Source organism: Glycine max, chromosome 6 (assembly GCF_000004515.6).
Source record: "Glycine max cultivar Williams 82 chromosome 6, Glycine_max_v4.0, whole genome shotgun sequence".
In the NCBI taxonomy this organism is placed as follows: Eukaryota; Viridiplantae; Streptophyta; class Magnoliopsida; order Fabales; family Fabaceae; genus Glycine; species Glycine max.
In genome coordinates, this window is record NC_038242.2 from 8,341,185 (window position 1) to 8,357,231 (window position 16,047).

Consider the following 16,047-nt stretch of genomic DNA (forward strand, 5'->3'; position numbering starts at 1 on the left):
GATTGATACTATAGAGTACATTTATAGTCTATGTACAATTTAGTGATAAGTGATAAGATCTATCCTAATCTAAAGTAAACTGTGATAATTAAATAAGATATGCATTTAATTTATAGGATGAACTGGGAGATAAAAAAAAACTAAGATAAAATCTTTATTTAAGATTACAAAATCATTTTGATCTATTGATTTTTGCATTAGCCAAATTTATATTTTCCATCAGAACTAAGATTCCTGCAACGTATAAAATACAATTATAATGACAAATTATCCTACCATTTAAGTGTTTTATTTTTTTGAACCACCCGAATATAAACTTTATCCATATTAGCTGGCAATTCTTATCTCATGAAGTTCAAGACAATAAAAATTATTAAGGTGGGGTAAATTATGTGGTCCTTTTCCGCTTTCTAAGCTAGTGTAACTAGGGGTGGGAATAGGTTAGACCGGCTTATAGGGATCTATGATCTGGCCTACATAAAGTCTGGCGTGATCTGGCCTATTTAATTAAAATGTTAGGTTCATACTTTTTTAAAAGCCTATTAAATTAAATAGACTAGGCTTAGGCTTATTAAAAAGCCTTATAAACTTGATAGACTGGCATATATATATATATATATATATATATATATATATATATATATATATATATATATTATTTTTTGGATACCAATATATAATATTATTTTTTGGATACAATTAATTTTTTTTGAAACTATCAGATTTCAATTACAATTTAGGACTTTAATTATAATTTAAGTGTGAGTCATGTGTACTTTTATATTCCTTATTATTTTGATTGACTTTTTTTTTAACTTTCCTACTCCATAAAATATTAAATATTTATTATGAATAAGACTTTTAAAAAGGCTATCAGAGACCATACTTTTAAAAAGGCCAGGCCGAGTCAAAATAAAAGTCTTTGATAGACTATAGATCAGGCTCAGACCTCAAAGATTTACGTAGACTAGGCTGAGGCATTTCAAAGCCTGACCTGACCTATTTTCACCTATTTTCACCCCTAAGTGCAACCAATTTCGAATGGTCTTGCTTTGCACAGTACAGAAACAGCAAAACCCCTTTCTGTTTCACCATTCAATTGTTCCTCCTCTAGTCAAATCTAAAACCCTGATTCTCATATCATTAATTAATATAAAACTGCCCGTAACACTATTCCATTATTTTTGTAAGATTATTGAGGACGCAAACTATTAGGATTATTCAATATTGACTTGAGTAATAAGTAAAAGTAAAACTAGTTATGCAAACCACATATTCATCATCCAAGAATCTTTTCTGATAACACAAAACAATAAAAAGAAGCGGTCTCCGCTTGGAAATGTGGTGTCCTTTTAACTTGGACTACAGGATAATGCATATAATAAGTGGTAAAAATGTAACGAAACTACACGATCCTTGCAGTGCAGGTTCCAAATTATTATGTACACTTTTTTTTTACAGCAGAAAAAGAAAATAAAAAAGGAGGGTAGCTGTGTGGGGGATCATGATGGTGGCCCCTCCTATATTGCATATTTAGTATATGGTTGCTGAAAAGTACAAGAAGAAGAGAAGAGAAGAGAAGTGGTTGTTTCGTCGGTTTGTGCCGTGAAGCCTAAGTTTATAAATTGACCAGACACACCTGCCTCGTTCGTGACTTGGCTAGGCAAAGCCAACTAGTAAAATCAACTCTGATTTTTTTCCTAGCAACTTTTTTCATTCTATAAAAGGCCTTATTCAGCAGAGTAATAAGCCACGTACCACAATCAACCTTCATCTTTTCTCTTCTCTGTTTTTCCACTCCTTCTCCACACCCCTCCCTTTTATTTCCAATATTATTCTGCCTAAGCAGTTTCTTCCAAATTTCCTTTTACATTTTCCAATTTCTTTATTCTATCAAAAGGGTTAATTTGAATTTTGAAGGAAAGGAAGATAGATATGATGACGAACCAAAATGTGGTGACTCATGAGGTTATTAACACGCTGATTGCCATGGCAGCTTCCATTTCAAACTCAACCGTGTTGCCAAGTGCAACAGTACCAGAATCCATGGCTGTGCTTGGTGGGTTTTGGGGGCTGCCCCATAATAAAAATCTTGTGAAAAGATTGGAAGGAGCCAAAGTTAGTGCATGGATTGATTCAATGAGAGCTTCTTCCCCAACTCGTGCCAAATCAGAAAGCCAAGAAAAAAGATCTTGGATTGTAAGCACAACATATGATGAACATGTTACATGGTTTATGATTCTCTGTGTGGTTATGCTCATCACCTGACTCTGCTTCTATTTCACCACTCTTTGCAGCTTTATCACCCTTCAGCTCTGAACACCTTTGAACAGATAGTATATAGTGCCAAAGGAAAGCAAATTGTAGTTTTTCTTGACTACGATGGAACTCTCTCTCCAATTGTTGCAGATCCGAATAAGGCTTTCATGACTAGAAAGGTTTTCCTTTTGTTCCCATTTTTCTCTTATACTCATATCCATTGAATAAAGCTTATGTTTGTGATTAATCTGAGACTTTGGTTTCTCAAATTAGATGAGAGCAACACTAAAGGGTATAGCAAGACATTTTCCCACAGCAATCGTGACTGGAAGGTGCAGAGACAAGGTACATTTTCTTCAAAGAAAAATAAGTACAAAAAGTGACATGGAAGTGATTAAATGATTCTTTATTTTTCTTCTCTTGAGAGATTTAATTGGAGTTCTTTCTGATTTATATTTTTCAGGTATATAACTTTGTAAAATTGGCAGAACTTTACTATGCGGGAAGCCATGGCATGGACATCACTGGTCCAACAAAAAGTCCAAAGCAAGTGAGAGAGAGTTTCTGAAACTAATCAGTGTGTTGAAGATTCTATCTTTCTGTTTCTTTCTGCTTAGCTTTGCCATTTGTTGCTTTGTTTCAGGGTAATAATAATAATAAAGCAGTGCTGTTCCAACCCGCGAGTCAATTCCTGCCAATGATCGATGAGGTTGGTTTTCTCTTTTTTCTTTTATCTAAATGCAAACCTCTATTTCATTTCCTCCCAAATTGGCCTGTGGCAGCACATCAGATATTAACCGCGTCGTACGTTATCAAAAAATAATTTTTCAGGTGTACAAGATCTTGTTAGAAAAAACGAAGACTGTCCCAGGGGCTAAGGTTGAGAACAATAAGTTTTGCTTGTCCGTGCACTTTCGTTGTGTTGACGAAAAGGTACCAGTCAACTTACCATATAATTGTTGAATCAATAGAATTACCAAACCCACACGCACACGCCAAAAAACTTTAATTGTTCGGAAACCATTTTTTTAAAAAAAATTTGTACTCTGTTTTTTCCTTAGAGTTGGGCAGCGTTGGCGGAGAAAGTTAGATTGGTGCTCATTGAGTATCCACAACTTAGGCTAACCCAAGGGAGAAAAGTGCTAGAGATCCGTCCAACCATCAAATGGGACAAGGGCAAGGCTCTTGAATTTTTGTTAGAATCATTAGGTGAGTAGATAACTATATATATTAATTCATGCAAAAATAGCCCTACTTTGATATCTCACCTAGCTATGCTACATATATAAGTCATATGTTTGTTCTGATTCACTATAATAATACTATTTGCATATTTCTAGGGTACGAGAATTCGAATGATGTATTTCCAATCTATATTGGTGATGATCGAACTGATGAGGATGCTTTTAGGGTAACAAATGCTGCCACGCCTAGCTTGCTAGTTAGTTAGTTAAAAGTATATATATTGCTATTCTATATATTTCATTTTCACCTGCATATGTTTATTAATTGACTTGTTAACATTATGGATATAATATAATTAACAGGTTTTGCGCAGTAGGGGTCAAGGAATTGGGATTCTTGTTTCTAGAGTTGCAAAAGAAACAGATGCTTCCTATTCCTTGCAAGATCCATCAGAGGCAAGTGCTATATATTCAATATCCACCACAATTTATTATAATAATTTAAATGTTTAATTCACGCATCAATCTTGTATATATTTATTGTGAATGGTGAATCTAAGAAATATATAATGTAATTAACAAATATCTTAATGGTCACATTTACAGGTTGAGCAATTCTTGCGGCGTTTGGTGGAGTGGAAAAGATCGAGTACTGTGACTCCCGCAAGTGTATAGAGTTTGTAGGATGGATGTAGATGATCAGTTCAAAGAATTGACACCACCACCTTAGAATGGTGAAGGGGTGATCGAATTTTATCACTTTTTTTTCTTGTTGATAATGGAAATAGCATTATTCCATTATTATTATTAAATTTTTAAGGACAAAGTCCGAACAAATAGATTCCTACACACGTTTGCATGCGCATGCGGATAGTGAAAGGCAGATGTTTTATGCCGCAGTTGCAAATGGCCCCCGTCAACTTTGTTGCCATGAATTGTACTTATCGTACATGTGGCCAATATATATACTGAAAAAGATAACTACAATTGATCTCCAACTTCAAAAGCCGATTTAGACATTCAGAAATACTAGTAAATTAAATGAGTTAGTTTAGACATTTTAATGCGGTAATAATCCTTACAAACATTTCATATTAGTGATCATTCAGTTCATTTGATCCCCCTCATCGATGGTTTTCCTTGACTGCTCGACGTATGGCATATATATATACCCATCTCAGTGAATATTTATACTGCAAAAACAACGCCTTTTTCATTATCTTTTTTATTTAATAGAGTATCTTTTTTTGCTTTTTACATTAAAGAGGTGTTACATGTATTTGTAAATCTAAATTTTTATTAAGTTCCATTTCTTTAATTTTCCATCTTGTTCTTACTCGTATCAGACACAAACCAAACTCAATTATGAGAGACCGCAAATTTGTAGTTCATCTTTAACTGTATATACAGTGCAGTAATTAATACCACTATTTTAGGACATCATGAACCTCGATCAATAAATGGATAGTATTTTTTAAAATTTCGTAATATATTTTTATTATCTTTTACTTCTCATTTAAGTAGAATAGTATTTAAGAAATAAACATAAATTAGAGATATAATTTAAATTAAATAATTATTGTTATTTTAAATAAAACGTTCTTTTAAAGAAAACTGAAAGTAATACGCAGTTACTTTCTCCATCCTATAATAATACGTTATTAGCTTTAAAATAACTATCATTTTTAGTTTTTTAATATAACATTAATTACTTATTTTTACTTAGTATATTTATTATAATATATTAATATGAATAAAACAAACTAAAATAATTAATGATGATTAAGTTAACTTTATGCAATTATTTTTTAACAAACAAAAATATTTTTTGTAAAATTGTTATTTTTTTAATCTATTTATTATTATTATTATTATTTTTATAAAATAATGTAAGATGATGATTATAATTACACGGAGGATGAAGTATTTACTAATTAAAATGTTACTGTATGAAGGCAGAAGGCTAAAGATAACAAAAGATACAAAAACCATGCGTAAAATCTTGAACTTGGTGTCTTTTACGCTCATTTCCATAATATAATAACTAATGTCCTAATTAGGGAAATAAAATAAAAACATGTTAAAAAAGAAAATATTTAATACATTAAAAAACTATGCTACTACATTCAATATTTAGAAGTATATAATAAAATATGTTTAATGATTTCTAACCAATTAAGGGTTATATTAACATAAAAGATCATATTATCTGTTTTATAAGGAAAAAATAATAATAAGTATACGTAAAATTCATATATGAGTTTTTATTTATTTTAAAATTATTTCAAAATAAAATAAATAAATATCGTATGTGTATCAAATTTCTGCAGTGATATATTGTTACTCGATATAACTAATTTTAATTTTCTCAGTTTATCTACAATGGTTCATAAGATATTCTTATATTTCACATAAATATGTTTATTTTACATCATTATATATATATAATGCATGATGATAGTAATTAAATTTAAACATAGATATCATATAAACTACCCAAATCTCTCATCACAAAACAAATCCTATATACAAGAAACTAAACAATTTAGGGACAAAATTTTGCCATTAATGACAAAATTTTAAAAATTACATATCAATTACATTTTAAAATTTGATTGGCGTAATTGAGGTTATATATATACTCCTAGATCAGAGGGAATAAATAAAAAGAAAAAAAGAAAAGCAGCAACACTTATGAATTGTAAGAACATATATAAGAAAGTTTTAATGATTAATTTTGCTTAAATTTAGAATAACATTAAATAGTTAAGATAAATTCTTTAATTTCTCATCTCTCATTCTTTCTCACTAACATATACACTGACACACACATGCACGCATGAGAAGTATCTTGTGCTTAAAAAATTTCTCTGTAAAGATACTTCTTGTGTCACCAGTGTAACAGTGTTATATAGCACTCCGAGCTTGAAGACTGCAGGCGTGTTGAGATTGGACTCATGTTTGGATGACAGCTGTTAACGTATAGTTACGAGCAAAGTGTTTTAAGTGAATTTTAAATATTTATTATTTAATTAATTAATCATTTAAAATTTTTTAAAATAAAATAATTGGGTTGTTAAAATTAATTTTAAGCTATTAAAAAACAATTAATATTTTTTCAAATTAATTTAGCCATAAATTTCATATTAAAAATAATGCTTGACGTAAAATAGGTTATAAAAAGGTTATGTTTGATTATTTATTAATAATGGATGAAATAAAATAAGGTAAAATGAAATATGATGGAAATATTATTTGTTATCTAAATATTTTATAATAGTATAAAAGATGATTATGTCCCATATCTTAAAGTAAAGAAAAAATGAAAATGTTTAAATAGAATAAAATAAAATATAATATGTATTTCATTAAGTTTTATTATATTTCATATGTAACATGATTCTGTTTAATTTCATTTCACTGTATTTCATTATTTTCATCCATTTTCATCAATCAAAATGTAGCTTAGTGTTTGATATTTTTTCTTCCTACAAAGTTTTGATAAAGTTAAAAGGATGAAATATCGATAAAAAAAAATGACGAAAAATAACATATAGTTTAAATTTTTGAGTGTTTTTAAAATATAATAAACATGAAATTAAATAGTGTTATTATTTTATTTGATTAAAAACAATGGAAATAAAAACCTTTACACGTGAACTTCGATCCTTGCCATCAGGAATCGTGCTGTAACATGTGATGGTCGATCTGATCACAAATCCTTGAGTGACAAGCATAAAAAAAATCAAAGTGAGAAAAATAAATTTTCATTGTGTAACCAAGAAAAAAAAAATCAGTGTATGTGTTCTATACACAGCAAGCTTTAATATGTAAATCGTACATCTTGGCTGGCGTATATCTTTCTCAATCTCACCATGGATGGATGACAGATAATTTTCGTGTCCTGGATAAAATATTTATATGTCTCACTTTTTTAATTTTATGATATATTCTAAATTTGTATTAATTTAAAATTTTAAAATATAAATTATATTATCATTTAATCTCATTTTGTAAATAACTCTCTTAAAACTGTTTTTATCACATACGAAAACTCTTTTTTTTTAAATTTATTCTGTTTAATATATCTTATTTTATTCAGATATGGGAGAGGAATCATGTAATAATATATAATTTATACCTTTTAAAAATTAAATAATAATTAATAAATATTTTTTTTTTAAAATTAATTGACGACAGTCATGTGTTTATTATGTAACATTATTTATAATCTACGTAGTAATTACTTTAATTATATGTATTCATAACTATTATTTGTAGTTGATATTGCAACAAAAAGAAATTGATTTCATTGAAAGTGTTAGTATAATTTCTAATAAAAGTTGAAATGTTTTCAAATTGAAACGGATCATTTTAATAACAAGAATAAATAATAATTTATTGGTAAAAAGAAATATCTTTCTCAAAATTTAAATATTTCCAGACATAAAAAAAGAAGGTTAATAAATATATTAAACTCTATTGAGTCTCACCCTATTTTATTTTTTTGGTACAGAGTCTCTCCTTACGTTAATAGCTATTTACTAACAATTGTAATTTTTACTATTTTAATAAAAAATAACTATTAATTAATGTTCTCTACATGTGAATATTTTATAAATTTTTACCAAAACAATATTTAACACACTAATTTTAATTAAAAAATTATGGATTAAAAATAATTTATTTTTATCATAAATATTTTTAAATCACTATATTTTATAATTTTAATATAATAAATATTTAATTTTCATTATCTTATCCGCTTTTAAATACATTGCTAGTGAATTTCACGAATGTTAATTCAAACATATTATATGTTTTGAATTAGCATTCTTGAAAGTGAATTTCCTCTTTTAATCATAGTTTATTATATTAAGCATATTAGATTATAATTAAGAGACAAAAACCGCATTCTATGATAGTGGAAAAAAAATTAAGCATGTTTGATTATAAGAACTTTTGGTTACAGTGAGAAAGAATAACAATAAATATAGTTTATTATATTTTATTTGAATGGCTAAGATTAATTAAAATCTATTTCACCTCCCTACCCAAAAAAGTCTTTTTTGCGTTGCCATCTTGTGTAAAAAATCTACTGATTAACGCCAACGTTAAAATCTATTTATAATACGATTTTTTTTTATGTGAAAATGGGAGAAATATTACATATTAACTATTAGATCTTATTAGTTTTGTAAAAAAAAAAAAACACTATCAGATCTTATTATAAATAGTTAATATTAAAATATTAAATTATGTTCATTTTTTACACGTTATTTTTCTAAATAGTTACGTGACATTAAAATTTGGAGTTTTTGACCATTCGTACACGAATATATGACCTGGCTTTACTTTTCTAGTTCTCTTATATAGAAATGGTCTATCTCACGGTCTGTGTGTGTTTTGCATCATAATAATAGATGTGTTTCTAAATTCTATTTGGTTAATATATATTTTAAAAATCATATCACTATAACTGCGCGATCCATTGTGATTTCTCTATCTTTGATTATCATTATCCATATGTTTCTGTACTTTGTTTTCCTTCTGCTGTTTCTTGTCCTGAATTATGCATCGCATTACTAAACTCGCAAATAAGACAACTAACATGTCAAAAGGATTAATAACCCTAGCGTACATCCATCATTGAGTCATAAAGCCCTCAAAGACACTTCCATTATTGCCCTCAACCCTATTCCACTACATGGTCCAAGTGCTGTGAACTTAGTCAAGTAATTACCAAATATAGGAAATTAAAATTGAACGGGATATAGTCATATAGATATAGTACATGACAATAATAGTCTCAGATTCTCACTATAGATAAACCTGCTCGTTCCTGTACCTCCCAACTTGTATACTAGCCCTCTATCATCATCCTTTTGCCAGACAAGAATTTAGAAAGAGGCATAGCTAGGTACAAGGGTTAATTAAATTAATTAATAAAAACTATATATGTAATTGGATTATATTGAGTTGAGAGAGTTCCACCACAGGGAGCCAGGAACTCCAAATCTGGAGCATATTTTTTTATAATTGTGATCTTGATTATATGTTTAAGACAGTTCCTAAAGCTATAAAGTGAAGATCTGGGACATTAATAAACTAATTAAAAGAAGCACTTATTACGGCAGAGGGCTGATAAAGACTCTAATTCCCAACATCGATCCCTTACTATTAACAATTGGAAGCCCCACCCTTTGTTTAATTAGGATATTGAACTGAAACAGAACCTTTAATTTTCTCACAAAGAGATGGTGTACTAAACCACTGGGCACCCAGATTTGTTAGAGCCCCACCTCAATCAAATATCATCAAAGTGGAATCTCAAAATAGTAATATATTATAAAATGGAAGAGATCTGATTTTTAGTTTAATGGGTTGTTTTCAAAGGGTTAGGTGTGTGAAAGGGAAACCCACTACTTTGTGAATCTTATAAATGGTTGAGGAGGAGTTGGAATCCACTCAAAGTGCTTATTTTGCAGAAGACATTGGGATGCTTAATGGGGACACCAAACATGCTTCCAAGCCTCAGAACCCAGCCCTTCATTTTCATACGCGTAAAGATAGGTTTCCACTAGATTCAGTTTCATCATTGGTGCCTTAATTAAACTGAAATAAACTAAGTCTTAGAAGCTCCAATTATTGGTAGAAGACGGGCACTCCCCCAACGCATCCATCTGAACACCTCATCACACTTAATTTGATTAATTATGCTAAAGACCAACAGCTTTCATTCATGTTAACTATTATTCATTAGTTGAGAGAGCTAAAAATATAAAGCCAACCTGCTATGTTTTATTTTTCCTATTATGGGTTATACTTATATCGAGGCAATTTAAGATTTATACGCCTTTCATGTGTCGTAGGTTATAACCTTTATGCTAGCAATAAACCCAAGAAAGTTGAATTACTAGATTACACTCTACTTGACAATACCAAACCCATCTTATTTCGATATATATATATTTAAAGCTTTTCCATTCCCCACCATAAAAAACTCCCACACCCTAGTAACCTTTGTTATTGTTTAATTAAATATTGGTCAAGTTCTTCCTTTTAACAATTAACTAGGTAGCTACCAGCTACCAGCCATGTGGTTCTCTGCAAATGCTTTATTTTACCATGGAGATACTCAATAATGGATCTTCATGGTCATAGGGACATGAATTGGTCCCCGCATAGAGGGTCGAGCTTATATAGGTTTTGGTTGTTCATATATTGTTGTGTGTATGCAATGTCCAAAATAAGACAAACTTCGTACGATGTCGATTAATGGTAAGTTGTTGGTTAGCACCATTTTGGAATTAATAATTGGATAAGCGCATATGGCCGAATTATTGTTGCTGTTGCAGGGAGCAAAACAGTGGATGATTTTAATTTGCATAAAAGAATTATTAGAAGGACAAGTACCAGAAAGTGATTAGCCATAAATCTATGTGCATAAAAAAAACAAATAACAAAGGCTTTATAGCATAGCTTTCGGCATCCAAGCCAGCTCCTCAAAGGGACTGATGTAACCATAACGAGCAAGCACCTCACTTTGGTGACTATACAATGCCAAAGAAAATGCTTATATGGGCTGGCATTTTACCTTACCTTTCCCAGAAGCTGAAACTTTTAATGTGTAGATCACTGAGCGCTTCATAAGAGGGGTGTTTGTGTTTGGACATATCTCAAACGTTTGGTATCTCCTTTTCACATTTATGGACTCAAGAAACTCCAGACATCCAGTGTTTTGCACTTTATAAATGTTGTTCGAGTTAGAGAACATATATACCCCACCTGAAAAACTAGGGTTTTTTTTTACATAGGAAAATGATTTTCCTGCTACATTTCTTTTGACCATATTTTATTTTTACACAAGAAAAAGATTGAGCAGAATTAACTCGTGAGAGCCTGGGAACAGTATGTTTGGGGGAGAGAAATTAAAAAAAAAATAAAGGAAAAGAAAATATTGATAATGATACATTTTTTTCATTTAATTAAAAAGGAAAAAACTGTATGCATTAAGCAGAATTTAAATAAGTTGTTCATAAGTTCTTTCAGACGTGACCTTAGGCATAAATATCTTAAATATCTTATTGGGTTCTTCAGCAATCACCATATATGCTTATGCTTTTTTGTTACTAGTCCCTGAAAGAATTATCTTTTGTAATAGGCTCTTACTACAAAAACAAAATAAACAATTTAAAAGTTGTCAGATGAAAGACAAAATAATTGTAGAGACAAAAAAAAATAGGAGCATACGTTTACATGAACCAACAAATAATATTTATTATTTTATTTATCACAATTAGAATTTTTAACCTCACTAATTACCCTCTCTCGCGTAGCGTTTAATACTTAGCATTTTGATGTTGTACATCTTTTGTCTTTTCAGATCACCACATTAATTTTCAGTAAGATAGTTGTTTGTTCATTGAACTTGATTTACATTTTCAACTGAACATCGACTATTAGAGATAAGAGGATTATCATGAGTTTACATTACCCTGCACCTGCTTCTTATTTTTAAGAAAGGATAAGACGAGTAATATAATAATAAATAAAGATGAGTGCATAAAAATGATCGTAAGAGTTTATTATACGGATATGATTATTCAACATTAAATAAAAAAATTCATTCATATGAGATAACATATTTTTTTATCCGTAAAAATCAAATATAAATAATAAAGATTTACAAAAACTCACATATTATTTAATCAATTTAGCTTATATAAAATTTTTAACATCTACTTTGACAAAACATAAAAATGATAATAGGCAGCTAATATACACAAAGGATTAATAAATATATATTTAGAACATATATACATACATACAACCTTTTGCGATTACTATAATACGGAAGTTCGGTCAAAATTAAACCAAAGCATTACCGAAGAAGGAAACTTTAAAACAGCTGAAATGAAATTCAAGTGAAGAGTCCGATATAGATAAATATATATCTACGAATCTAGCCAGCTAGTGTCGTTTAGTTTCGCATTGTTGAGAGAGTACGTGAGTGGTTTTGGCCAACGTATCCAACTTCACTTTGCACGTAACATCGAATTTCATTGTCCCACTACGCAACAAGCCCATTTTCATGTGTGCTAGGGCGTGAATGGCCAACGAGAATGTCACACTCACTTTCTTCTTATCGTTCCTGACGCTTTCCTCCACCTCCTTAGGGAGACCGGCTTTTGAGGATGATGTTAAAGTTAGCCCAAACGTTGTCGTATCGTGAGAGTCTTGACGGAAAGTAGGGTATGCTCCTGAAGCAATATTCTCTTGTCGCCTTAGAGAGAGGGAGACATGGCCTTTGCCATTATACAAAATTCCCACGTCGGAATTTGGATTGTGGACTTCCAAAGTGACGTCGTATTTGGGGTGTGGCTTGGTCTCCACGACCTTAAAGCTTGTGATGGAAAACTTAGGGTCCTCTGGTGTGAGTAACATGGAAAAAAGACCACCTAGAACGGCTCCGAGAAGAATTGCAAGGACCAAGAATATAATGAAGAACAACACGCAACACAAGCAGCAGCGTGACGTTTTTGCTTCCTTGTTGGGAGGAGATTTCTTATGGCTCTCGGCGATTTGGGCGTTTTCCGGCGGCGGAACACGGTAGACTTGGTCCTTGGGGACCTGGACAACGTAGGTGCCAGGGTCTAAGTCTGGTAACTTGAGTTTGTCGGTATTATGGTTCTTTTCAAGAGGTGGGGGTGATGGCGACGGTAGCGATGACGAAGACACCCGCTCCTCCATGAGAGTATGAGGAGCGGTGAGGAGGAGACAGGAAAAAGGGTGTTGCAATAAGGTGGGAACGTTATTAGAGAGGTAAAGAGGTGCGTGGATTGCATGGGGGCGTCAAAGTGGCGTTAGTGTATGCACTATGCGTGAGAGGGGTGGTAATCTGTGATTGAGAGAAAAAAATGGGTCACGTTTGTGGAGATGTTCCAATATGAACGGGTCAACTGTGTCAATTACACAAAGGTGCATCCATAGGTAGATAGATAATTAGATTTGTTCTACTTTAGCCAATTTCTTCAGAATTGGAAAAATGAAATAGAGACCTATATATGGATGATGCTGAAGATCATAACAAAACCGTAGAAAATGAATCCAAAATTATACGGTATCATCCGTCAAGCAGGTTGTAGTTCATTTAATTTGCTATGAGTTTGTATACCGATATGATGGGGTTTGATTCTTCAACAGGCCAATTACATATTCCTCTAAAAAGAAATGAAATGAAGCAAACACACTTAATTAAGAGGGGGAAAAAACAGCCTAACATTGCACTAAAGGAAAAAAAAGAATCCTATATTGGAGCTATGATTGTTAATAGTGTGATGTACCACCCTCCCAAAACAAAATTGAGTTTTGTGAGATTAAGACAAAGTTACATAAGGAGGCCCAAAGCCCAAATCTTAAGTATCTGTATAAATCTGCCTACAATTCAATTAATTTATATCAATTCCCGCCTAGCTTTTATTTACAATAGTTTGTTCGTAATATTACATATATTTTTTAACAATATTATTATATACGGGTGTTTATTCTTAAAACAAAGTGTAGGATGGGAATAAAAGTTTAATAGAACAGAATGGAAATATTTTTTTCAAATAAAATTTATTATATATGCTTCGTTTCTAGGAGGTTTCATAATTTTGTTTCTTTTACTTTCTTGATTTAGGTTTGCTGTCATTTTCTGTTGAATATTTTAGATTGATATGTTTTATATTAATGTGGGATAACTCAATGTTTGTGGGCATTTAGATTTGGATTTGAATTTTTTTTTTATTCCAGGTCAATCGAGAGTTAGATCCCTTAGTAGTTTGATGTGTTTTTGTACTATTTTTAAAGTCTATGAATTTTTAAATTTGCATCATGGCATTGTTGTGGCTTGTATTATTAGTATTTTTTTTACGGAAGTTGATTACTAATTAAAGCTAGGTCTTTATGGATTTAATTATTTGTACTCGTGTTATATAAATTGAGGTTAACGAGCATTTGCATGAGTCTTAATGATTATATTTGCATGCTACAATTATAGGCGCAGCTACTTCAATTAATTATTGCAAATTTGTAACGAGTTATTATTATTATTTTTTACTTCAACAAGTTTTTTTATGTTTTTTTAGAGAATTTTTATAATGTTAAAAACTTGTATTATTGCTTTTCTAAGGTTAATATTTTTTTTTTTGAACAAATCCAAGGTTAATATTAGGTTGCGGGTAAAGTATGTTTATTTCTCGGCCGTTTATACTGGTAGGTTTCCTAACCTATCTAAATTGACAAACTTTAGTATTTGCTGGTTAAGCCCTATTTATGATGATGAGCTTGTTTCTATATTTATGCATATAGACCTCTTGGCCTACCTAGGCTAAAAGCTCTGCTGCCCTTTTTGTACGCCTTTTAATAAAATAAGGCTTTTAATTTTCACCAAGAAAAAAAAAAATTCAACTTTTAAACAAATTAATAAAGCATGATATATATATATATATATATATATATATATTATTCTTGTCGTTTGAAATTTACATTATATTTCTTTTAACTTATATATTGATGATACACTTATACTTATTAAACTATGCTAGACAATAATTGTCGACTAATAAGTAAAGAGTAAAGTCTTACTTTAACCTTTACGTTTTTAATTTTATGAAATATTTATTTTTGTTTTTCTTATCTTATAAAATGTTACACCGTTCAATTCTTTTCTCCTATACTTTCATGAATTCAAGAACTAAAGTAAACTATATTTTTCAAACTAAAAATTAAAGTATGAGTTTTATATAATCAACGCCTAAAGTTAAGTTTTATTTAATAACAAGATGTACATATATAGCAGCAGGGCCAGCAACTTCAAACATAGTCATATGTGCCTCTAACAGTTATCGCTCTCTCTTTTTGTTTATAGGATTCATTGAACCAAAACAAACAAGGGTGTTTTGCAAATCTAAATCTGTACACGCACAAACAGAAATCAAAACTTAAATTACTGATTCTGTAATCGTTAAAATTTAGAAATAAATCAATTGGGTTTAATTATTTGGTTTAAAAGTCAAAAAGCACGTTTTGAACTCATCATAGTTGTTTTTTTTTTATTACAAACTCATCATAAAAATAAGAATTTGTATTGATCCAAAAGTAATGATTATGTTTTGAAACTTAATCCAGCTTACTATAGAATTGATTTGACTTGAATTGTATTTTTTTGAACTCATTGTAAAAAAATTATTTGTAATTATCTAAAAGCAATCATAATATTTCAAAACTTATTATAAATTTGATTTTTTTTTTATTTTACTGTTAGTTTCTCGGTTGATACTTAATATAGAAGATATGCAGATTTAGCTATGATAAAATATTTTATTATTTAAAATTAAAACATTTCATATTATTTCTACTTACATACAATAAGTTGGAGATCGATTCTCTCCCTTTTGTCGGATCATGTTGTTGGGACTTGGGGTAAATGCTCATTTTTATTCTAAAGGAACCTTATCATAACTATTACAGAATTTACTTATCAACTTAAGTACTTAAAACAAGAGGAGAAAAAATAAATTAAACAAAAATTGAAATCCTAATTAGCCAAGGTTTCAGC

The 16,047-nt window shown here is 30.2% G+C and overlaps 2 protein-coding genes across 4 annotated transcripts; one reads left to right on the plus strand and one right to left on the minus strand.

Moving 5' to 3' along the window:
* Positions 1–1,457: 1,457 nt before the first annotated feature.
* Positions 1,458–4,923, plus strand: LOC100815979 (probable trehalose-phosphate phosphatase J). Of its 3 annotated transcripts, none has more exons than XM_003527864.4 (10): positions 1,458–2,199; positions 2,298–2,438; positions 2,533–2,604; positions 2,723–2,809; positions 2,903–2,968; positions 3,091–3,192; positions 3,321–3,468; positions 3,600–3,670; positions 3,807–3,899; positions 4,050–4,923. In XM_003527864.4, the coding sequence occupies exons 1-10, from the start codon at positions 1,936–1,938 to the stop codon at positions 4,116–4,118; spliced, it is 1,113 nt and encodes a 370-aa protein (XP_003527912.1). In that variant the 5' UTR covers positions 1,458–1,935; the 3' UTR covers positions 4,119–4,923. The 3 variants fall into 3 exon arrangements, with proteins under 3 accessions (XP_003527912.1, XP_040872324.1, XP_006581545.1); XM_006581482.3 differs by having other exon boundaries at positions 1,459–2,199; positions 3,600–3,700; XM_041016390.1 differs by lacking the exon at positions 4,050–4,923 and having other exon boundaries at positions 3,600–3,715; positions 3,807–3,832.
* A 7,217-nt stretch (positions 4,924–12,140) lies between these two features.
* On the minus strand, positions 12,141–13,907 carry LOC100816505 (NDR1/HIN1-like protein 13). Its single transcript, XM_003527865.5, has one exon. The coding sequence runs from the start codon at positions 13,194–13,196 to the stop codon at positions 12,417–12,419; it is 780 nt and encodes a 259-aa protein (XP_003527913.1). The 5' UTR covers positions 13,197–13,907; the 3' UTR covers positions 12,141–12,416.
* Between the last annotated feature and the right edge of the window lie 2,140 nt (positions 13,908–16,047).